This window comes from Catharus ustulatus, chromosome 4 (genome assembly GCF_009819885.2).
Source record: "Catharus ustulatus isolate bCatUst1 chromosome 4, bCatUst1.pri.v2, whole genome shotgun sequence".
NCBI lineage: Eukaryota > Metazoa > Chordata > Aves > Passeriformes > Turdidae > Catharus > Catharus ustulatus.
Genome location: NC_046224.1, coordinates 17,387,946 through 17,412,400, shown reverse-complemented (window position 1 = coordinate 17,412,400; position 24,455 = coordinate 17,387,946). Strand labels below are relative to the sequence as shown.

General features: G+C 37.0%; 1 protein-coding gene across 10 annotated transcripts in view; it reads right to left on the bottom strand.

Annotated features, from left to right (window-relative positions):
- The window catches only part of TAFA5 (TAFA chemokine like family member 5), a 399,141-nt gene that overhangs the window by 54,225 nt on the left and 320,461 nt on the right, over positions 1-24,455 (bottom strand). For 6 of the 10 annotated variants that reach the window (XR_006162971.1, XR_006162972.1, XR_006162973.1 and 3 more), the window contains 2 exons: positions 20,424-20,551; positions 15,911-16,031 (listed from right to left, as the gene is read on the bottom strand). Coding sequence is in view for 1 of the 10 variants with exons in the window: in XM_033058662.2 (XP_032914553.1) it covers positions 20,424-20,551 (128 nt within the window). In the remaining 9 variants the exon portion in view is untranslated. The remainder of the gene's footprint in view (positions 1-15,910; positions 16,032-20,423; positions 20,552-24,455) is intronic. The other 4 variants (XR_006162974.1, XR_006162975.1, XR_006162976.1 and 1 more) reach the window with 1 other exon arrangement.

Here is a 24,455-nt window from a genome sequence, read left to right as displayed (position 1 = left end):
GAAAACTGCAAACATTTTTATGGTCAGTCTCAATCTAAAAAGCAAAGGAAAACACTGTGTTTAACTCCTAGGAAGCAACCTAATGGGTATCATCCATATTCCTTGCAATATAAGCTATAAAAGTTTATATTCACAGCCTGAACCATATTGAAAAGTTTCCAAGAGTTCAGCTTAGAAATTTGAATAAAAATTGTAAATATTATCTCTTATGTATTTTTAAAGAGGGTCAAAGTTCTTTACTGGGTCATTAGCAGGCACACTGGTCAGTTTATGCTGAAAGGGACTTCTGTTAACATTGAAGAAGAAATATTTTAAAGTACTACTGTGTTAAACAAATTAGAAGGACTCCTCTGAGTATCCATAATATATATTTACGATCCACTTTAATTAAAACACATATTTCTCTATTTAACTTAAAGTCTGTATTTCAATCTGACTGCCTTATTATGATTTTTCAAGGTTCTTGTACCATATGTACATACATTTTGAAAAACAAATATAAATAAAATATGACAGAATAAACACTGATTAGAACATTTTGTAACATCATCAACATACCAAATTTACATGGCACAAATCTGCTAACATCTGCAGTGATATAGAATCCTTCAACATTTTTCACATAATGAAGAATAAAACAGTTTTTTTTGTTGTTGTTGCTTCATTTGGTACAATAAATAAAACTGTGTATTTCACTTATTTTGCATTTAACAAGAAGCCAACACGTATCATTACAGTGTATTAACATAGAACATGAAAAGGGAAAAGTTAGAAATATGATGCAGAGCTATTCAAGTAATCTGTTAGCCCAGAACCTAGAACAAGAAATTACCTCCATCAGAGAGCAATTCATTGTTCTGAGAGGCTCCAAGATGAATAACCTAGACTACAGCATCACCTCCCTTGGCATTTTTCACATCTCTTCATTTCATTCATCCATACTCAACAGTGGAATTTTAAACAAGGATCAATTAAAGCTGATGAAAAACATACCTGTATGTACACTAACACACAGAAGGTTCTGAAGCCTTTCGGGTTTACTATTTGTTACAAATATTAAGTCCTTGTTTATTTAGATGGACATAGTTGTTGGGCTAACTTTTAACTGGGAAAACATTTTCTTGACTTTTAACAGGAAAATAAAAACTTGTCATAAATGAAAGTATATTCTGAAGGGTGCCAACTCTTGATGTTAAATTAAATTATATTACAATTATATCCATAGTATGCTTGCACAGATGCAATAAGCATCATCCATTCGACCTTATGAAAGAAAGCTCAGCTTAATATTCAACTGCTAGATTTTTGCTTCAGTTGAACTGTTTTACTCAATATCCATTTGTATTAATAAATTAAATACTAAAGTCTTTATTGAGCTTGAAAAAGCAACTAGTTTTCCCCTAATGAGAGTGAAGTGCACAACTTACCTAATAGTAACAGATCTGTGATTTGATACTATAGTCTGTCCACCTGAACATTTTTAAAACAGTTCTTACCATTTCACATCAGCAGAAGTTCATTCAACAAAATATTAAGCCCTTAGAAACAGCCCTGCTCTGCAAAGTCCTACAGACAAATAACTGTTGACAACCTCTTTAATTTGCAGTTCTTTATTTCCGCAGAGCCATGTGGCACCAATCTATCATCCACAAGGTTTCTCATCTCTTTGCTCTTTTCCTTTGTCCACATCCTTTGCCCCAGGCATTCTACAGCTTCACAAAAATGAACTGATTGTATTTCAGAAAACCTGAATGCAAAATGTTATGCATTTGCAAACTTTTAAATTTAACAAAGTCACAAGTGAGCGCTTAGATTCAGGAATCTGAAACCAAATCACTGAGACTTTCAGCTCTTAACCTTGGCAAGCAAGTTTTGAAACAAAAAAAGACCAGACACCTTGTACCAAACCCCTTTCCCACTGGCTACTGCAGCTGTCAGCTTTGCAGTGGCAGCTAGTGGACGGGGTATCAAGCAGGTTGTTGAACAGATACTGATTTTTCTACTTGTGTTGTTTTCCCACCTTTCTCTTCCATTCACCTGAAACCATCTCAGAATTGCTTCTTCCTAGCTATCTCCATGTGTATATTCCATACCCTATCAGGTGTGGGATCCCACACCCCTCTCCCATACACTTTCCAGGTGAAGAACTATTACCATACATTAAGATAATCTAGCAAGTTAATATCTAAACATAAGATCAGAATGAAAAATAGTTTATTACCATTACAGATTTTTTTACTACATATCCTTTATAACTCACAGGTTTTAATTTTTAAAAATTACAGTAATTTCACGATTACAAGCCTCACGGATTATAAGCCGCATTTTCGGGGTGTCGGCAATGTTTAGGTCCTCATCCATAAATAAGCCACAATGGATTATTAGCCGCACTTTCGTTCGTAGTGAGGATCCGTGTGCAACTTTCACAAATTTGCCGGGTGGCCCAGCTCGGCGCTGCTGCTCAGCGGGGCCACTTGGGGCCGGCTGGGCGGTGCTGCTGCCGCCACTGGGCTCACTCGCGCTCCCCTCCCGTCTGCACCGCCGCGGCTGCATTTGCTCACCCTGGCCGGCACTGCTGCCCCCGTGCCACCGGGCTCCCCCACACTGCTGGCCCCGGTTCTGCTGGGCTCCCCCGCACTGCTGGCCCCGGTTCTGCCGGGCTGCCCCACGCTGCTGGCTCGGGCTCTGCCGCCTGCACCCTGCACCGCTGGCCCCGCCTCTGCCAGGCTTTCCCACCTCTGCTCACTTCCGTGTTGGTAGCTTTTAGAATATTGTTAATAGATTAGCTGCTCCGGATTACAAGCCGCACTTCCGGGTATGGACCAAAACTTTAGTCAAAATGGTGCAGCTTGTAATCGTGAAATTACTGTATGTTTCAGATACATCACGTACTTTTCCAAGGACAAAAAAATGAAAAATACGCCAAAAATAATTTTAATGTGTAGGTATCATTCCTTACATAAATTAATGAAAGATATAGTCCTTGGCTCACAAAATTCTTGCTTATTTGCCTTTATTAGCATGCATTACCAACCAATGACATGTAAGATACATCCCTGTCTGGTATTTTAACAAGCACTTTTACTAAAATGATTGTAATTAATGATCGGCCCTTTATCACAAATTATTTTGAAATTTTTTCTTTCAAAAATGTTATCAGCAGTAAAATCTCCATCACTAGCAAACCACTCTGCACCACTAGGCAAGAGAAAGGTAGTTTCAATAGAGCAAATGAAGTAGCAAAATTAACTTTTTTTTGATTGAAAGAAACTATAGCTGCTGAACTTCTTATATTGGTTATACATTTCTTCTACTTTGTTCATTTTTCATGTTCACCCTAATTTTTAGAGGAAATGGTTCCATAGGATTGCAAAAGACCAATAATTCCTCCTAGAAAGATCAAATTGCTCCTCTGATCAAGTCAAGTAATTCAACTTGCTCTGCCTCTACAGGAGGCAGAGAACTCAAAGAGCCCAGCCCCTTAGATCACTGGGTCACTGTCCTCTCTGTATGAAGATCTGATTCTAATGACTCAAGTGACTAGACACTCACTGTAGATGAAGGCTCTCTGAAAAACCCTTATCAGGTGTATGTTATCCTCAGAGGACTTAGAACTGTTAATGAGATTTCTAATATCTAAGATGCAGATCATGACTAAGCAGCAATGGGGACCTGTGGGAAGACCACAACTGAAGCACCACAATCTATGTGGGGCAATAACCATCTCACCTGAAACCTACCTAAGCTGGCAGATGGCACTGCAGGAATAATAGCAGAACTAAGGAAATCTAAGATTTTGCAGGAAACTCTCACAGAGATTTTTCCAGAAAAGTTTTAGGAGGGCATTGGTATGTGTAGTTGTATTAATAACTTTTGTATTAATGTATTAATACTTTCTACCCCTTTTCAAACCCTCAGATCACTTCCAACACTTGTCATCTACACTATGGAGTCCCCTCTAGAGACCAGGTTCAGGAAAGCATGTAATATTAAGGTGGCAGTTATATGAGCTTTGGGAAGATTTCTGGTTTTAAGAGACACAGTTGGAACTGTGCTACTAGAACATATGCTATCAACACTACAAAACCAGAAATACCCCCTATTTTACGGGGTTAATAATCTTTAGTGCATCTTTCTGTGCATTATCTTATTCTTTCATCTTTTTATTGTCTCGTAATGGAATACCATTTTTAAAGGATATTGTTCCAGATAGTATCAGAGATTTAAGAAATACCACCTATTAGTTTCTTTCTGCACTTATATTAGGCCCCTTAAGAATAACTCACTTGGAAATAACTTGTGAGAAATAGTGTCTCTATCTTATGGGCTTTTATAGGACTCTATTTTTATGGATGTTGTTCATTTACTGAAAAGGTTAAAGATCTTTCAAAGTGTTTCATTATTCACAGCAACAGAACTTTGTACACATTCTATGAACAAAAATTTTCCCCCATACCACCTGCAATTTAATTGTTTCTGCCATTATATACTAGCAGTGAAAACCCTCTATTTTTCTTACATTATACACTAAGTTATAAGAGAGAGCAGTACAATGAAATATGCATATGTAGTGCTGGTCAACAGAATATCACTGAATCCAGCTCAATAAATTCTGATTTCCATATTTAGCAAGACTCAGAAAAAAACACCACCATCAGCAAATAAGGTAAATGAATGGGGTTTCAGTCCTGCTATCATGGAAAAGAAAAAGAAAACCGGAAAATTTTACTTTGCTGAGGAAAAGTCATACAAATCACTTCTGCTTCAGTTGCTGGATTCCCTGAAAGCACACATAAGGGTCAAGTCTTCTAGGGCTGGATCACACTGTAGACCTGAGCTGTGAGGAGTAGAAGCTGGTTAATCCCGAGCATTGCAGGTACCCTCAGGCACAGAAATATATGGTTAGAGACAAATGTCTATACTAGCCTGAAGAAAAGGGGGCTGAGGAGAGAACTTATCACTCCCTGAAGTCTGAAAAGAGATTTTACCAGGTGGTGGTTGGTCTCTTTTGACAAGTCATAAGATAAGAGGAAATGGCCTCAAGCTCCACTGAAGGGGCAGGATGGTAGGGGGATGTGTGTGTATGTGTTAGATTGAATGCTAGGTAAAACCTCTTCAGCAAAGGGCTGTCAAGCATTGAAGAGGCTACAGGAAGTGGTGGAATGACCAGTCCCAGAGGCATTTAAAATATGTGTAAATGTGGCACTTAGGGATATGGTTTAGTGGTGAACTTGGCAGTATTATGATAATGGAATCAATGATCTCAAAGGTCTGGTCCAGTGAAAATGAGTCTGATTCTATGCTTTTATCATTCCTCTCATAGTGATTGTCTACCCCTGCATTTGTAAGTAGAAACAAAACTATCACAGAAAAGGAAATGACAAAATTTATTTGGGAACATTCTTCTCTCTGAATATGAATTAGTTGACTCTTCTTGAACTAATGGACAGAGAATTCAATGCAATTTTATTAATACAGTATGCTGACAATTTAAAACATGTACCAAGAATTCACACTTGATGCTGTAGTCGATACAGTACAGAATGTCTTCGGTGTTGTTGATACAAGCAAAATTTTTACAACATATACATGATTTGTGAGTAGAGCTGTGCCTGAATCAAAGCCTCATTAAAAACAAAACAAAATAAAAAAAAAAAAAAAAGAAAAAGGAAATTCCAGAAATAGAAGGAAATGCTGAATTATTTATAGAACTCTTGAGGGCTCTGTCATATCTTTCCAGTGTATCGTTTTGCAAGCAAAGCTGTAACAACCTCAGACTTTAAAAACATGTGATGTGTACAAAATCAATCAATAAAAATCTGTCTGAAAACATCAGCAATAACACACTAACTTTATTACTTAGCACTCCTAACTTGGTTTTTGATCATGAGGTTTACCAGTTTCTTCTCAAACTATTAGCTTTTCAGCCTGTGAGTGACAGAATTACAGAATGCTACAGGGTTGAAATGAACCTTAAGCATCACCTAATCCCAATCCCTGCACTGTGGGGGAGCCCCTCCCACCAGACCATGCTGATCAAGGCCTCATCATTCTGGCTTTGAACACTGCCAGGGTTGGGACATCCACCAGCTCTCTTGGCAACCAGTTCCAGTGTCTAACAACCCTCACAGCAAAAAATTTACTCCTAATATCTAACTTAGTCTCCCCTCTTCCAATTTGTACCCATTGTATCCTTGTCCTGTCACTACAATTCCTAATTTAGAGCTCCTTTCTGGTTTTCCTGGAAGGCTCCTTTCTAACACTGGGCATATCCTATGAGGTCTCCACACAACTTTCTCTTCCTCAGCCTGTCATTTTGAGGGAGGTGCTACAGTCCTCCTGTCAGGTTTGTGTCTCTCCTCTGGACTTGCTCTGACAGTTCTTATGTTGGGGACACCAAAGCTGCATGCAGTATTCCAGGTGGGGTCTCACAAGAGCAGAGCACAGAGGCAGAATCACCTCCTTTGACCTGCTGGCCATGCTCCTTTTGATGCAGACTGGGTTGGCTGCCCAGGCTGCGAGCTCACATTGCTGGCTCATGGTGAGTTTCTCATAAACCAACTCCCCCAGTTCCTTCTTTGCAGGGCTGCTCCCAATCTCTCCTTCACCCAGACTATATTTGTGTCTAGGAGTGCCATGAACCAGGTGTAGGACCTTGCACTTTGCTTCATGACATTTGCACAGGCCCACTTCTCAAGCCTGTCCAGGTCCCTCTGGATGGCATTATCCCCTCCCTCCAGTGTGTTGACTGCCCCACAGAGCTTGGTGTCAGCAGCAAATCTGCTGAGGGTGCATTGATCCCACTGTCCACATGGCCAACAAAGGTGTTGAACAGCATCAGCTGCAGTAGTGACCCCTGAGGGCACCACTCCACACGTGGACAATGAGCCCCTGACCAAACTCTCTGTGGGCAGCCCTCCAGCCAGTTCTTCATCCACTGCATCGTCCATCCACAGATCCATGTCTCTCTCAGGCTGGAGACCAGGATGTCACACGGGACAGTGTCAAACGCTTTGCATAGGTCCAGGTAGGCGATGTCAGTTGTTCTGCCCCTATCCCCCGGTGCTGTAGCCCTGTCATAGAGGGTCACCAGGTTTGGCAGGCATGATTTCCCCTTTGTAAAACCATGTTGGCTCTGACCAATCATGTCTTTATTTCCCATGTGCCTTGGCACAGTTTCCAGGAGAATCTGCTCCATGATGTTGCCTGGCACAGAGGTGAGACGGACTGGTCTGTAGCTCCCCAGACTTCTGCTCTTCCCATTTTAAAAATGGGGGTTATACTTCCCTTTTTCAGTCATCATAGACTTCACCTGACTGCCACAGCTTTTTCAACAATGATGGATAGTGGCTTAATAGCTTTGTCTGTCAGCTCCCTCAGGACCCACTGATAAATCTTATTAGACTCCATGGATTTGTGCACGTTCAGGTTCCTTAGATGTTATTGAACCCAACACTCTCCTACAGAGGGCCAAGGCTCTTCATTCTCCCAGTCTTTGCATTTGCCTTTCTCAAATTGGGTGGCCTGGTTGGAGCACTTGCTGTTGAAGACTGAGGTATAGAAGTCATTGGGAACCTCAGCACTCTCTTTTTCCAGAATAGTAAAGTCTCTCTTTTCCTTCTAGAGAGGGTCCCCATTTATCCCTAGTCTTTCTCTTACTTGCAACATATCTATAGAAGGTCTTCTGTTATCCTTAATGTCGCTGGTGTGCAAATAAATGTGGCTCTGTATTTTGTTTTTTGGGGTTTTTTTTTTCTGTTTTGTTCAGATTTTGGTTAATTTGAATAATACTGTAATGAAGATTTTCTTGAAAAGCCATATAAACCCTGCTGGGCAGATATTTCACTCTTTACAGCCTAGATACAATACTCTTCTAAGCTGTGGTGCCAAATTTTTATGCATTGCTCAGTTTCATGGCAGAAGTCTTTGCATGCATGCAGACATTTATATGGCAGATGTTTTGTGTATGATATTTTTTGTTTCCCCTTCAAAATTTTTTTTATGTCTATGCAAATTCTCTGTACTTCAATAATTTTGTGAAGAGCTGACAAATACGCTCAGTACTGTATCTTCCAATAGAAATAATGTTCAAATACGACTGCTTTTTCAGCAACATCTGCAACACTTAGGGAGGTGCTTCAAAATTTGTTTCATTTTAAAGTTCATTAATTTGAAGCATTTAAAATAAAAATGTATTATAAAATCATGCATTTCTAATGGCTTTCATTAAAATGTTTATATTGCAGAGAATGTGATTTTATCAGTACTCTTTATTTCCTTCAACTTCACCATTAAAAAGACAACTATCCTTTTGTTAGTGTTCGAGTTTTATTTCATATGTTGAATCAAAAACAAATAAAAGCTTTGCACAAAACACACCATAAGAGGATATTTTGACCCAGTTCAATTTTGATATTCCTATATGAAAGATAAAAAATTACTTCTAGGGGATAGAATGGGAGTGGATTTCTACATTATTAAGTATATACCTTGCTCTCATAAGACTCAGGTGAGAACTCAATGATAACAGTGTGACTATTTCAGCAGTGCAGGTAGAAACATTTTCACACTTCCTTGAGCAGAACAGTAGCATAATATGCTACCAAAGAATTCTTGATTTGATTTTAAACATCTGCCAAACGTCTTATATTTTTTATCATTTATTAAGAAGGACTAAGAGATTGATGATGAGACATAGACATTTGAGAAAGCATCCATACTGTAATTAGAGCACCTTCTATCTATCATTATTATAAAAACACACATTTATTCTTCAAGTCATACCATTGATTTCAGTAGAGATAGTTACATCAAGAAAAAGGTGAAAGAGAAAACAGCAGTTCACAAAGGAAAAACAAAGATGAAAGGTATGGTATTTAACATAACAAAGCCTACTGAAAATCAGATGATGAAGTGCAAGTATGCACTTAATGAAATGGAGGCAAAAGCAGTGCTGCTCTCCATGTCAAATTGTCTTCTGGAATGAGAGTAACAGGGGATGATTTGATTTAAAAATAAAGACATAAAATGTCACTATAAGAATAAAGCTAGGCATCAAACTTAAATGTTTGGAAGCTTCCTTCCTCCAGTGGAGGCTGGGAGAGCAATGCAAAATGCATTTGAGGAAGGAAGCTTCCAAGCATTTAAGTTTGATGCACTATATGGGTAAATCTGATCCTCTGGATTGCCTGCAATTGCCAAGATATCCACAGCCTCTGTTCAGATTCCCTAATGGTTCCAAGTTCTTACTTTTCCACAAATAACAACTTATTATGAAAAAATTTCAAAAGCTGGTAGAAAATCTTGCAACGATCACTTATCAAGTAACATGAAAGGAAAAGGCAAGCCATCTAAAATGTTAGGTGATAAACATCCAAACCTTTGAAATTCAATCTTTTAATTTTTATGTCTTCTAGAATTTATGTTTATTAGATCTCTTTTAAGTTAGTATTGAATAAAAAATGCTCATTCACATTCTAAACTGAGGCCCTTCTACTGTTTTCCAGATTTACGCAGACAAGAATATGAAGTCTGGCTAAACCACCAGAATTAATCAGGAAAGACATGGCAGTACCTCAAGCAAGGATGATGACAATAGGACAATCTGTCATTTGCATACCAGTCTAGTAGGTAGACCAATCATCTGGGATGCATCTAGACCTATTTATGGCAAGGGTGATTGAATCTCCCGTTACTGCATTCCAGGAAAATGCCATGATCACCAGGGAAATATCTCAAATCAGAACATTTTTTCAGTCCTTTTTTAAAAACTAAAGCACTGTGCAGCAAACCTGAAGTCGCATGGAGAACTGAGGATAGATCGTCCAAGCTAAATTGTTGACACTCATCAGGGAACAGAGCAGAGGATAGAGACCTCTCTCCATGAAACATAGATACATTTTTATATTGACAATGGATAAAAAGCAGTCTGAAGAGATTTAATTTTCTTCTGGAGATACCTAGTCTGACTGCAAAGCCACTGGGGACACAAATTTCAAAGTCCTGGTGGGGGTCAGGATAGATACCCACTCCTCTAGCTGGACAGTAAAGTTGGGCACATTTGCTCATGTCCTTGTGAAAAATACAGTAATTGGCTTGTACCTGATCTTTCTCATGCTACTTCAACTACTATAAGAACTAAGTATCAGGCTGCCCATAACCCCAGTAACTTTCTTTAACTGTCTACACATTTGACATTGCCACACCACAAAATGTCTCATTGTTTTGTGGCTATAACAATTCTAAGAATTGTTCTGCAAGGGAAAATTCTCAGGACTTTGTAGAGAAAAAGGAAAATTAGTAGGAACAAAAAGGAAAATAATAAAAGAGAAAAGAATTTTTTAAAAGTAAATGTATTAGAAAGTAGAGATGCTACCTTTAAAAGCCCTGGTCCAGGACAGTAGAACATCTTCCACAGATTAGGACATGGACTTACAAACATATTATCCCCTTCATGTACTGGTGTATTTCACATGAATGATGAATTTAATGCATTTTATCTTTACTTCAGAGGCAACTTTGGAATTCTTTGTTACGTGCAAATGGGGAAGAATAGCAGTGTTGGCTGAAAAGAGCTAACTAGGTATCCATCAGCAATTGTTGATGGCCCAGAGGCATTGGAACTATGTAATAAAGACAGACAGACTCCATAGATTTTGGCCTAGAATAATTTAATCTGCAGTATTGCAATCAGAAGCTGATGTGGCTGAAAACTAACCTGGCAGAAAGTGATGCCTATTTTGCATCCCAGACACTTCCACAAAGCACTTAGTGCCTGACCAAAACAGAGGTCAGACATATACAGACAGAGTGAGGTGGGAGAACAGGAATGGGACAGTCTGGCTTTAGATTGTTTAGAGTACCATAAAGCTGCACTGCCAGTTGAAAGAAAAGGCTTTATTATGTATGTTGCTGATTGATTTTACTGTCCCACCCTCGCCTGGCTTTATTTGGATCAAGGATCAACTAGTTTTATTCACTTCCAATCTCTTGTCTCATCCATGCAATGAGATGCTGATATCTAATAAAAACCAGGAATAGCCCGAGCTTTGGGCTTTCACTTTTCTATGAATGTAAACTGAATTGTCTTTCTGCAAAGCCCTGCATTCTCATATGCAAGTGACCAGGAGGAGTAGCAGAAAACAAAAACTCATGGGCAGGAGTTAACTAGAACAAAAACCTGGTACTTTTATCCTTAAGGTATGCTCCAAGGTAAAGAAACTTACGTGCAGACAAAATGTTACTGAGTATTTCTATTCTAAATGGTTAATGAAAATATAGCAAAGGAATACTGGAAAACAGAGATGTCTGGTATGTGTCTACCTTTCACAGATTTTCAATAACACTTAACAGCTTAATATATTTTATGCTTTTGAAACCATTCTTAATAAAACTGCTAGACTTTTCACAAGTCTGTCACTTCCTGGGCCACCTCGACCTAGATCAATACACTCCTGTTAAGTGTTATTATGCACTGTTCACAGATCCTCCATCAGTATCTTGTTGAAATGACAGTTTTCAATATGACAGGCCTTTCTGAATTAATTTTCAAGTATGGTTTTAAGAAATAACATGTCAAATGTTATTATAAAAATCCCTGAACTAAAACACCTTTTTCATTTTCTTTATTCACTACTTGGTTTTTTTTCAGTCCAAGAATTATAGCTTGCTTTGCACGATTTAACAGAAATCTTTGGGGATATTCTTAAAAATTGAAATGTTCCAAAATGGATATACATGTGCAACAACTTCAGCTTCTAACACTTGTGTCATGAACATTTTCACTGTGCAAAATGGGTGTGTAAGAATTTTAGCATTTTAAATTCTCGGTTTCCAGCCTTCATAAATTTACATTACATGCCCACAAAAAAAATGTTTGACACTGTATACCAAGTTCTGCATTAGTCTTTCCAGCTTTCTTCCTTGTCTGCATTATCAAACGTATTTTTCTTTCACACATACTATGTAGCCTGTAGTTTCATTCACTTCAACCATATGGCACTCAGCACCTATTGAATCCTTTCTTACAGTGTATTGTGCTACTTAGCTCAAGATATTGCACAAGTAATCTCCAGGTTTGTTTCCTCAGATAGTGTCTCTCTGCAGTCACTTATTAAATGAAAATTGATTTTCCCATATTCATGCTAGAAATCTGAACCTTTAGACAATATCAATCTATCATGAAGCATATATGGTAGGAGCAGACAGAACTGTCTCAAATTGTATGATTTAGCAGATGAGGAATGAGATTTAGTTGCTTAACACAGTCATTAAGTGAACCATCCCCTTCTGCCTGACTAGCAGCTGTCACCCCACAAGGGCACTGGTCTATAGGTCCTGTGTTACAGATGTTCACTCTGTGCAAGATGCCATCAATGCCCTTAAGTACCTGAATGCACTTACGTAAATTATAAGTTCAGGAAACTAAATCACATTTAGAATGTCTGTTATGCTAAGAATTGTCAACACACAAAAAAGCCACGATATTACCATTACTAATAGGAATTTGGTTTATCTTTTGCTTTTAGTCCATCTTAGTACTAATTTTTAACATGCTTATTTCTTACACCAGTTACTATGCTATTTCAGTATTTGGAAAGGCTTATTTAAATGCAAATGGTGACTAGGGTGTTAAACAGTAATAAAAACATCTAGTATCAAGATCTTCACATGTATTTTTTGATGGGCCTGCACATTTTCCAGGCAGATATTTGAACCATCCAATATAGGTGTGAATTTCCTATGCCCTGAACCTTGCATTTTTAAATTTAGGCTTTTTTTCTTTTTCTTTTTTTTTTTTTTTTTTTAATGAAGACAAATTTAACCATTTAGGCATTCCTTAAAATGCATCTTTTAAAGTCTTTGAACACTTGAACATTTTTAGATATCCACAATTTATTGTGTGGGTTCACACTATGATACAGTAATCAATGATGAACTTGCCAAGTTACAGATGTGGTTTTATTTACATTTCAGAATTCTGGTTTCAAAGTATAGAAAAAAAAGGCAAAGATTTTGCTTGGTGTTTTTACTGAAAACATAAGTTATACCACAAACCCATGAAATAGAAGATTGAAAATTATTATTATTGCCTTGAGTAGAAATACCTTTTGTTTACTTACTGAAAGTGACAATTCAGACCTCAAACAGATCAAAATGGAGCTCATTTTACAGTTTAGTAACTGCTTTTAAATATAGACTAATCTATATAAAAAAGTAAAGGCATAATTCATAAGCATTAATCAGAAACTAGTTTCATCTCACTGAATCTAAAGTTGGACTGTCTCTATGTTAGCATGGCAAAATTGGACTGAATGGTAGAACACCCAATATGAATATACGTTAAGTAATAGGAATCCTGAAAGAAAATATATCTCTTACGTCTAATCTATCTAAAAGTTGTGCTTATTTATTTGCACAGTAATTGTAATATCTTTGAAATAGCCCATGCAGAGGTGGGAATTCATGTTTCCTTTAACTTTAAAAAGACAAAAGGAATTAGTATATTATCATTCATTATCATCTGAAAATACATGTTCTAGAAATGAAGAACAAAACTAAAGTTTATCTAATTTCTTCCAAGGATTTATTTGAAATGTTAATAAATTATGATTCCACTTAGTATGCCATTTTACTACCAGTTATTTTTGGCATAAGTTTTGGTCTCTCTTCAGGCAGGGTGGATCACTGAATATCAACAGAACCAGTATTCAGCATTCACAACAGAGGAATGCAGCTAATCCCTTTAAGGTGGTTCTTTAAGTATCTGACAGCTCCTTTCAATCAAAAGTCTATGACAATCACAAAATCTTTGCTAGTATTTTGGCTTAGGACTTGAAGATCAGTTATTTGACATGAAAAAGTGTATTTTGATAAGGATAATGGGAAATAGAATGCACAGGTTTCAACACATTGGTATGACAAACGTGCACAGCTTTGAAAAGACTGTACTAGTTGAAGCATTACTAAAATGCAAGAGAACCTGTTCATTTTAAAGGAATAGTATGGCATCTTCATGAGATGCTTCAGAATTTATTTCTATTTAGATTTCTCTGTGCACGTAGTCCTTAAGACATGAAGCATCAAAGGCTATCCTGCAACTCTTATTGTAAATTGTCTAAAGTGACTATTCTTCTCTAAGACAAGAATTAGAAACATAATTAACTATTCTGAGAATCATGACATCCAGCTCCCATACTACTTTGTTTGGAAGTTAACAGAAAATAATCTAGTTCCAGCACTGTCAGTGATGACACATTTGTAGATGAGGATACCTTTTCTAAACAATGAGAGTAGTGGAAACTGCTCAAAGCATTAAATATCTTGCAAACCATGGAAATAAATAGGTTGAATCTAGGCATTGTAGTACATATCTATAGAGGGGCCATTGAAGCACATGGCTATAACTTGCAAATAAATGGTATTTTCTCTCATAATTTGTGTTAGTACTACTGAGAAGAGGATTAAATTAATACAAATCTATTAAAAGGCTCAGTTAAAGCACTGTACAATGACTAGGGCTGATTCTATAGATATGCTGTTACATTAAAATGAGATGTTAATTAAAAGCAACCTAGTTCTGCCAGTTCATATGTACAGTCACAGATGCAGATATTGTGACTTTTTGATCGCAACAAGATCTGCCAAAGATCTCCAAAAAGTATTCACGTTCTACCCTTTCTCAGTTTGGTGTGTATATATGAAAGGTAGAACCCATCAACATTTGAACACGTGAAAGTTATTTCAGGCTAACTTCCAGTTATGTGGTGTGGTCTCAGAAAATCTTTATCAAATATCAATTTCAGAAGCACACTACTGAGACCTGAGTTAGTTTTAAAGGACTTTGTGATGCATAATGCTTGGTGAAGCAATGGTCTCAGAGCTCACAAAACTGGCTGTCAGAAGGATTTAGGAATTCAAATGATTCTTAGTGGCAATAAAGATAGAGGTTTTCTTAAACCAGATTTCTAATAACCAACTAGAAATTAAAAGTGAGTATATCTGAGCATGACCCAAAAGAGTTAATGATCTATTTCACGACAAAAGTGTAATTGTGAGAGCCAGTGGCAGGTGTGACAGAGAAGGAAGACATAGGGACTCAGATTGTGTAAGCTCGTGGACTTTCAGGCAAAGATAGTCCCAAAAGTTAAATATAGCCAAAGACCATGATTCTCCAAAATTGACTACAAACAATGAAAAATTCATGATCATAATTTCCTTCTTGTTTCTAAAAGCTAATACTTGGATTGGAGTGAGGGGATAAACCAGCCAGCTGAAAAGTGTCCTCTGTAATCTTGGTCCATATGAAGTGCTCCTGTTCCAATTCAGACAGTGAAAGAGCTTAGCAGCTGAATTGCTGACAGAGCTATAGAGTGGACACTGAAGCACATGGCTATGACGTGTAAAGAATTGGTATTATTGTATCTGTTTCATAAGTTGACCACTTCTGACAAAGGGGAAGGGTGAAAATTAATTTGGCATGGCATGCATGCAACATTTCACTGCTCTAATCTGGTGCTGCCTGAAAGCTTCTTTTGGTAGGTATTGTACCCTGGAATGACACAGAACTAGAACTGGCAGGATGTCAAAATACGTCCAAAACCAGCTTAACCAAATGAAATCAGCTGAGCTGCGGAGATGTGAAATGCACACTTAGAAACACTCAGAGCTGGAATGTAGGTGAGGCTAAATACAGGAATACCAGTGTTGTGTGAATACCTAACAACAACAGGAATATTACCATTAAGGACATTCATACATAATAGTATTTTTATTTCTAACTTAATCTGAATTGCTAAACCTCTTAAGATGTCAAGTCAGGACTCCCAAATTCACTGAGGTATGGAGCCAAGCATTGTTAATATTACTTTTACTGCTGGGGAAACTGAGGCAGGCAGGTTCAGTGACTTACCCAAGGCCACAGAGGGAGTCACTGTCAGAGCCAGGATTAGAGCTCAAGAGTTTCTGGCTCCCAGTTCCCAAGCTCAGATCACTAGACCATGGCCTCAGGATATGTCCAGCTGATCTTCAGTCTAAAAAAAAGTAAATTCTCAAGTATGTTACAAATATGTAACATATATATATGTATATATGTATATTTATATGTATATACATATATATATATATTTCTTTTTACCTGAATGTAATGGTATGAGTGAAAACATATTGTTCATAAGTCAGCGCTGAAAATCAAACCAGTATATTTTGAGTTACCTTAATCATACATATATGTAGGGTAAAGCTCTGCTGAAAAAAATTACAATTTAAACTACAGCCAATACAAATATGTATTGTATTTCTCAGGGTAAGGAACAAATTGCCTTTCCAACCCAGCCAGCATGTCATTTATATTAATGGTGAGGAATGATAAGTTGCTCTGTGTGTAAGTAAACTCTATTAAGAAAGTCAGGTCCCCTGGTGAAGCTAGATCCTTAGTAAATTTTACTGGCTAAGCACTGAGCTCCATGTCAGAGTAATTACACCTCTTATCCACTGTGAGCTCTCTCTCAGCTTCTCCATATTCCTTAATTTCCCACTTCAGCTAATTTAGCAGTAAAACTGCAAAGGTTTAAAAGGTTAGCTACCAAGGAACTGGCGCGTGAATGTTCTGTTAAGCTCTGTGCATGGAAATTGCATTATGTAGAAGAAGGAATTAATTAAGTACAATTAGGTAGGGATGGATCATTGACAACATATATACACTTGGGTGCTAAAAATTAATCTGCCCTGTAAAAACAATACATTGTGCATCTTCTGATCTATACACCAGCAAGTTTTACACTTGAAATATAAAATGGAAAGGCCCTCAAGCAACTTCTAAAAATAACCAAAAAAACAAAAAAAAAAAAAAAAAACAAAACAGACATACCTTCTGGCACTATTAAAACTACAAAATATATTTTTAAAATATTTTAATTTTTAATAAAAAATTGAAAAGTAATGAGAATAGCAAAAGGAGAAGAAATTTTTAAAGGCAGGAGATTTTAAAGTGACTGTAAGGACATTTGTTATATGAAAGTATTTAGTATGTTAAAATTGCTAACAATTGTGTAGTATTCTCTCGCTATCTTCTTTTACAAGTTGCCATATTGCTTCCTTGTATTGACAGTCAGCCTCTTAATACATAGGTTGGCAGTTAGCCCGGTCGGCCCTCAATTCTAAAAGCCTCTTAGCAGATGAAAAATCTTTGGTTCATTCACACCTTGTAGAAAGAACAACAGGGCAGAAGTGACATCCAGATCCATTTAGAGTACACTTAGAGTCTGATTTTCCTTTGCCTTGCACCTTGTGTAGTCATTTATAGCTTTGCAAAGTGAGCACAAAATGGATATAAAACACTGCTACTCATGTGAGGAGAGAATTCTGATTTGGTTGCATTATTTCCAGAGGTGATCATGAAAAGTGCCAGCCAGTTGAAAAATATGGCTCTACAGAGAATGTGTAAACAATTTTGACACCAAATATAAAGTAAAAAGCAGCAGCCCTTTCCAAACATTCTAGAGAAATTGCACTTTTGTTTTGCAGCAATGGATATGTTCACTTGTTTGCTTGGATCTTTCATAGAAAAATACTAAATGCTTAACTCATCTACAGAAAACAAATCCTATTTCTTGCTTTCTTTTTAAGAATCATATTTAACTAAGAGTACTAAAGTATATTTTCATTTAAAAGGGAGCTCATGTCATCTAAAAGATCCCTACAAGTCCTAACTTTCCACATGCTTCTTCTATACACCCAGTATTTAAAACATTACATTTCTACAAAACCTCCTGGAATCAATGTGAAAAGCTGGTATTAACACAACAGCTGGTCTCAGTCCATCAGAGTTCAACACTGTTCTGACTTTAGTATGGGTGACAAATTATTGTCAGCATTTATCAAACAGTGATATCCCTGCTATATGATCTACTATCAGTATGATAACTCAAGACCTACTGCCAAAAATATCCTTGAGATGCAAGTTATATCAGCAGGAAAAGGCTACTGATATTAGATTAATGAATGTGTTTTAACAAAATTGGCAGTTAAAAAATGAAGGACCTAATCTGGCTGTTGCTGGAGATGTGGTCGAAAATTATTTCTACCTAAAAACAGGGTTCAGTAACTAATTCAGTATGTCTGGACACTTTTTTCCCCATACTACCTGGTGATCATTTTTCTGGCACTTCCCAGCCAGAAGTCCTTTCTAGTTTTTTTAAATACCATGATAGTGAGTGGCAACTCACGTGTGTTGATTAGGAGCAGAAATAGCGGTTACTGCATTAGCAGCTGTAGATCTGAGAGTACTGCTACAGTAAATAGTGCCTCTTAGTGTTTCTGTCAGATTTTCTTTTTTATTTCAATCACAGTCATGCATTTCATGGATTCATCTTGCAAAACAGTTTCCAAATCTACTACCATGGTCCAAAGCCTACTCTTCAACCAAGTAGCTAAAGAACATTTTTTAATTATTATTTTTTATGTGTTACTAATACTGTATTATAGGCTAGAGTTCACTGCAGGGTTTTGTATTTGTTTTCCTTCTTGTCTTTTTTCCTTCTCCCCCTTCTGCATTCAGAGCTTCTGTAACCATTCTGAGTTGCTAGTCTGGCTTGACTGGAAAGTACTGCGTGTTTGTTGTGTGTCTGCATGTGTGATACCAACTGTTGAAGACTGCTTGATGTTAGATGAGGACTTATGCTCAGAGCTTTTCTACAGTTGTCTCTCTGGCAAAATCTTTCCTTACCAATGACAATGATGTATCTGTGTGGGGAGAGTCTGTTTTACAATATTACACCTGCTGTGGTCTTAATTTTACTGATGGGGCATGATTATGATTTCATTTGCATTAATCAAAGTCATGAGTCATTCCATTCATGTCAATAGCATTAAATAGCTATAGAGACAAGTAAGAGTTCAGAATCAGGCTTCTGGTGTTTAATCTGAAAGCATTTCTGAATCACTTCATTAAAGACAGAAACTGAAGGATAGATCCTCTGCTTACTTTGCATTACTCAGTCATGCCATTAGCATTAAACATCAAATAAAGAACTAAAATGACAGCTGGCAATGTGTCACGGTACATGGGTTTTCCGTTTACATCAGATACAGAAAATACCCCTGAATTAACAAGATTTAAGACTATATTTCAAGTATGACAAAGTTATGATATTAGATCTACTTGCCCTTGAATGTTGGCATTAATGTTTAAAAAACTTTTTTCCTTCTCTTATTTTTTTTTTATGTCACTCTTACATAACTTGAGTGCAAAAGATTTACATAATTTGAATGCAAAAAAAAGGCAAACTACATTTAAGTAACATCTCAGAGACTAGTTAAGTTTTATAGCCCTGTCCATAAGGAATATTCACAGAAGCATAAAAACAGTGATCACAATTCATAAAATGTTTTGTAGGTATCTTGTAAGGTATTGTTGAATCTCCATTTTTTAAAAACTGAAAACCAAGTTAATTTTCTAAATACAGGCATTCTAAAACAATAAAAGATTTTATACTGCTGTCTGTCTCCTCCTCAGACAAATTGTGCAAGGGATGATGGGCATTAATTTAGTCCTCACTGATAAGTACTTTTAAGACTAAATATTCTTGAAATTGCACTTATTTAAATTACACTCAATCTCCCTGAAAATCTGAAAAAATATTATAAGGAGGGGAAATAATTTCAAGAGGCCTAGTCAACTATCAGCAAATTGCTCTATTATATCTCTTCAGATTTTTTCTGGTTTTTATGTCAAATAATTGCTGGCATTTGAGAACATTTTCTAGAAATCTGTATAATGTATCAACATTATAGGCCCTAGAAACTATTACTGTCATATATACTTTCAGCTTCACTACCAGCATATGCCCCAAGACACCTAATCAGAGAACTGAGGGAGTTATCAACAAACTAGGGCCAAAGGAAGCTAGGAAAAGGGATCTTTTTCTGTATTTTCTGTAGATATCACAGAAAACTAAAGATCTATCTGTGCAGCTTCTTTTTTCAGTATAGTTGGAATTGCAAAAACATTTTCTTCAGAACTCCGGGCAAAAGATTTCTTTTCACCCTGTTAGACCACACATTGAGTTTTACACCTTATACCACCACAGCATAAAAAGTTTTCTGTATGTTGAAACAATAAGATACAGTCTTCAGGCTGGATACAAATGTTAATTAAGCCACTGGTGTCTTAAAGAAAACCTTGATATAATATCCACTGTTAGTAACCATGGGAATTACACATTTTCCTTTGTTATCTTTTCCAATGCTGTACTTTGGGATAATATTGCTGTGTATTTCAGCATGCACACTTGGGCACACAGATTAATTATGAGGCAATAAACTTTAGATAAAAGTGCTGAAAAACAATTAAAAATCTCACTTGTTTTTCAACAAACTAAAGCAAATAAGAAATTGAAGATGTATAGAACAGAGAAGTGACCTACCGTGGTTGTCTTTATCCGTCCTCCTGGTTGTGTACAGGTCCAGCCTGATTTATTGATTAGCAAATCACAGCCTTCTCCTTCTAAACATGGAAGCATTTCACACCACTGTTTTGTTTTGATAATTCGTGCTATGAAACAGAAAAGGAAGAAGAAAAAACAAAACCAAAAACAATTGGCAGGAAAATTCACATTTCACTTATCTATAAACACTTTCTCATTTGAGTTATCTATTTTCATTATCTGATAATTCAGCAATAGTTTATGATTTAGAAAGCTCTAGGCAATTTACAAAATTATCTGCAATACCTGCTGTGTCAACAAATTTAATTTCAAACTTAAAAATCAACCAAAAAACCCCAAAAGACAACTTTATTATAAATCAAAAGAACATTGAAATCAGGTATTTTTCCAATTTCAGGCTCCTTCCAATCAAGGAAACATTGTTGGGGGGACTAACAATTGAAGACTTACTACCGTAACTAATAATTTTGGTGTCCCACAAGTGTGATCCATTGTGTTAGACTCTCTAACCTGAGAAGACAGTCCTTATCCTGAAGTGATTATACTGTAAATAGACATGAGACATAGAGGGGAAAGAGAAAAGCTATAATAAACAGTCAGAGGGGTCGCTATAATGACAGCTATTGTGAAACTGTGATCCTTGCAATGGTAGTGGTACAGTCAAGGGCAGAAACTAGGAAAACGAGAAGGACAGGTATTGAATGAAGCAAAGGTTGAGAAATCATGAAGGAGACAACAAGCTGAGGAAAAAGACAGCAACAAACAGGCTATTACTACAAAGGAAAAGAAGTCTAGCCAGGAAGGTTTCTGACAGAAAGCTGGTGTGATACGTGTGTTGTGTCTACTCTTAATGCTTGTGTCTCTGACGAGTCAGTTCTGCAAAATTTCTGCAAGGTCATACACAGCATGTAGTCTTGGAACAAAAGAGCCTTGACTGCAATACAGTAAAACAAAGGAGTTGTAAAGGAGAAATTTTTTCCTCAAGGTAGGGGGAGAGAAGGGGTTTTAATACCCGTAGACTACTTTCTGGACTATAATACTGCTTAATTTGAGTTTGTTTTTGTAGTATCTGGGTTCCTTCTTATAGAATAGCAAACAATATTACTAATATCTGGCATTCCATTCTTCTTTCACTCTTCACTGAAGACAATATTGTACAGTGGAGTGTTTAGGATACTTTTCATAAAATACAAATACAGAGAGACACTCACTTGCATGGTGCCATATACTCATGCTAAACAAGGTAAGGTCTGCCAAACTAACTTTTGCTCAAACTGTAAGGCTTGCAGTCTGCAGAAAATGGTCCTCAGTTCCTCCAGGGATCATCTCACCAATTCTTTTCTGGACTACAAGAAACCTTCACCACTTCAATTTAGACATAAGTGTCCTAGGATTCAAGGCCAGATCTCATTCCACACAGAGGGACATAGATCATGCCTTCCTCTGTGTTGGTGTGTAACACCCATACACATAGCACACCTTCAATAATCATGAGGCCAGAAAAAAGAGCACTGTAGTGAAAAAAGAGTACAAGAAACTTATGCTGTACCAAATTAATCCAGGGTCCAAAGAGACTAAAACCAGACATTTATCCCACTGGCACCTGCATCTTTATGTTCATCTGAACGTGTGATTCAGTCTGACTTCTTCTGTCTGGAACTACTTAAGAATACAATTCCCAATGCCACTAGATCATGGCAATAAAGAGAAGTGCAGTTTAAAATTTTTTAATAAAATCCTTTCCAATATTTTGACACAAAACAACTTGCATCCTCAACTCTGGTACAATTGTTGGTAAACTCTAGCAATATAACAAAACCTGATTTCTTTTAGTGGAAGCTCAAACTGAAATTCATATTAATACTTTAATTATAAAACCTCTTTAGCACCTAAATGTCTACACAGGAATTTGCACTGTTCATTTGGCAATATATAAATCAGTGGTGAAATGATTCATAACTACAGTTTTTTGAAGCAACTCTGCTAGGTGTTTATAGCTCATAATACACAGAGATGCAGATTCTACTCGGGCACCAGAGGTACTGCTCTACTGATAACTGGATCATATCAGTTTTTGAGACTAACCCCTCCTCTGCAACAGATAATAGCCTCATCCTTTCTCAGTGAAGGCATGCATCCAGTTACAGGCTTAGTAGAAAAAACTCAGTAAAATATTACCACCAAATCTGACCTACTTGCATGCATATCTTTCTTAATTCACATATCAAAATGGCTATTTCTATAAATGTTTCAACCATGTGAAGGATCACTGAAAGACTGAATAGTAAGCTAGACTCAGAAATATCCACAGGATTGCCTTTACTATCTCAGCTAGGAGGTTTTCCTGGAAAAATTATCTGAAGTAATCTTATTTTTAAAAAAGTGTCTCTGAACTACTCTCAGTGTTTGCTTGGTTGCTATTGGTGTTATCACAAATCCATGGGGTACTTGCTCTCGGTATTTGATATATCCATACATATTTAAAACAGACCAAGGGTATTTTACAAAACATAAAATCTAAACCATTTCTGTGCTGTGTATAGACCAACTCACGCATTTAGGTCTTGAGAATCAGAACTTTTTTTGTTAGGGAAAAGTTAGCCAGCTCAAATGGTTTAAAGCTAATCAGTACTAAAACTGTGCCTCCTCAGCCCCCACGCCCTCTTCCAGCCCTGCTTCCTGCCGAGGTCTCTTCCCCATTACTGATTTTCATATCCCTTTAACTCTGCTTCTCCACCTACCCATTGCTTTGCTTCAGGGACCTCACCTCACAGTGCCATGAGGAAGGGCCTGCTCTTGACTCCAGGACTACATCTATTTTTGCATTTTGACTTTTTGGTTTGCACATTATATCACAGTATGAGAGTAAAGCTCAATGTGTATTACAGGAAGGGAGCAAAATGCACAACAATTTTTTAGCAAATATCAAAGAATTTTCATCAGTAATTGAAACTGAGTTACACTAGTCAAAGCAAAGGAATATAGTGTATTTCCTGAGGCAGTGTAGTTGCCTTTTTACTGTGTATATTCACCAGGGGTGTAATTCAGCCCTCTGCAGGCAAGAGAGCAAAAAGCCTATCAGCTTCTTCAAATCCACTCCGAGCTCCATTATAAAGAATTAGGTGGCACTTAAATGATACATAGGCTTTGTGCAGAGCTTCTGCAAAGAACTGAATTTTAGCTTTAGAATCTGTGCTGACACTACCTTACATCTCCTAAGAAGGGTTGTGCCTCTTCACTTGAACTGGAGTTAATAGGAACTGACGTTGCTCAGCACAGGGTAGAATTGCTTTCCCAGGTAGTGCCATCTGAACTGGAGAACAAATGGTCTCTATCCAAGAGGTTTTCAGGCAAACAGTTTTGAGGCACTGGATGCCAGCAGATGTTGTATCAACAAACTACCCACCAATGTGATCTTAACTGTTTTGTAAGACAGAGAAACTTGCAATCAATTTCCAGTTATCAGCAAAAAAAGTCTCCATTCATGATCAGTACAGTCTAATTTAAGACTGCTCAACTGAGTAGTGTTTCAGAACACAATGGATTGTTTTCTGCTAAACACTGCAACTAGATAAGCTTTAACAACAAGCCTCTCACCTGGTTTAATATTATAGGTATATTTCCTATAGAAAATCAGGTTTATTTTCTAGATATTCTTTTCCCAAATTCACCCCACACTCAGGGAATTATCAATCTCTGCATCTCTAGTCAATCTTTACACTGAAAATCATCGACTGTTTATCATAACAAAAAACTGAGATAAGCCTTGTTCAGCAGCAGAAAATGCAAAAACTTACAGCCATTGAAAATATGGTAAATTAAAATACTCAGATTGTTAAAGTTTGTTGTCTCTTTTTTTTTAAGGCTGGAGAATGAATTAGGAAATAAAAGTAAAAATGTACTTTATTTTCAATGATTAAGAATACTGATTGAAACAACATTTGGATACTGACATATGATTTCACAGCACATTATGCTTCTATGCATAAAAGGTGGTGTGCAAAGTGAATA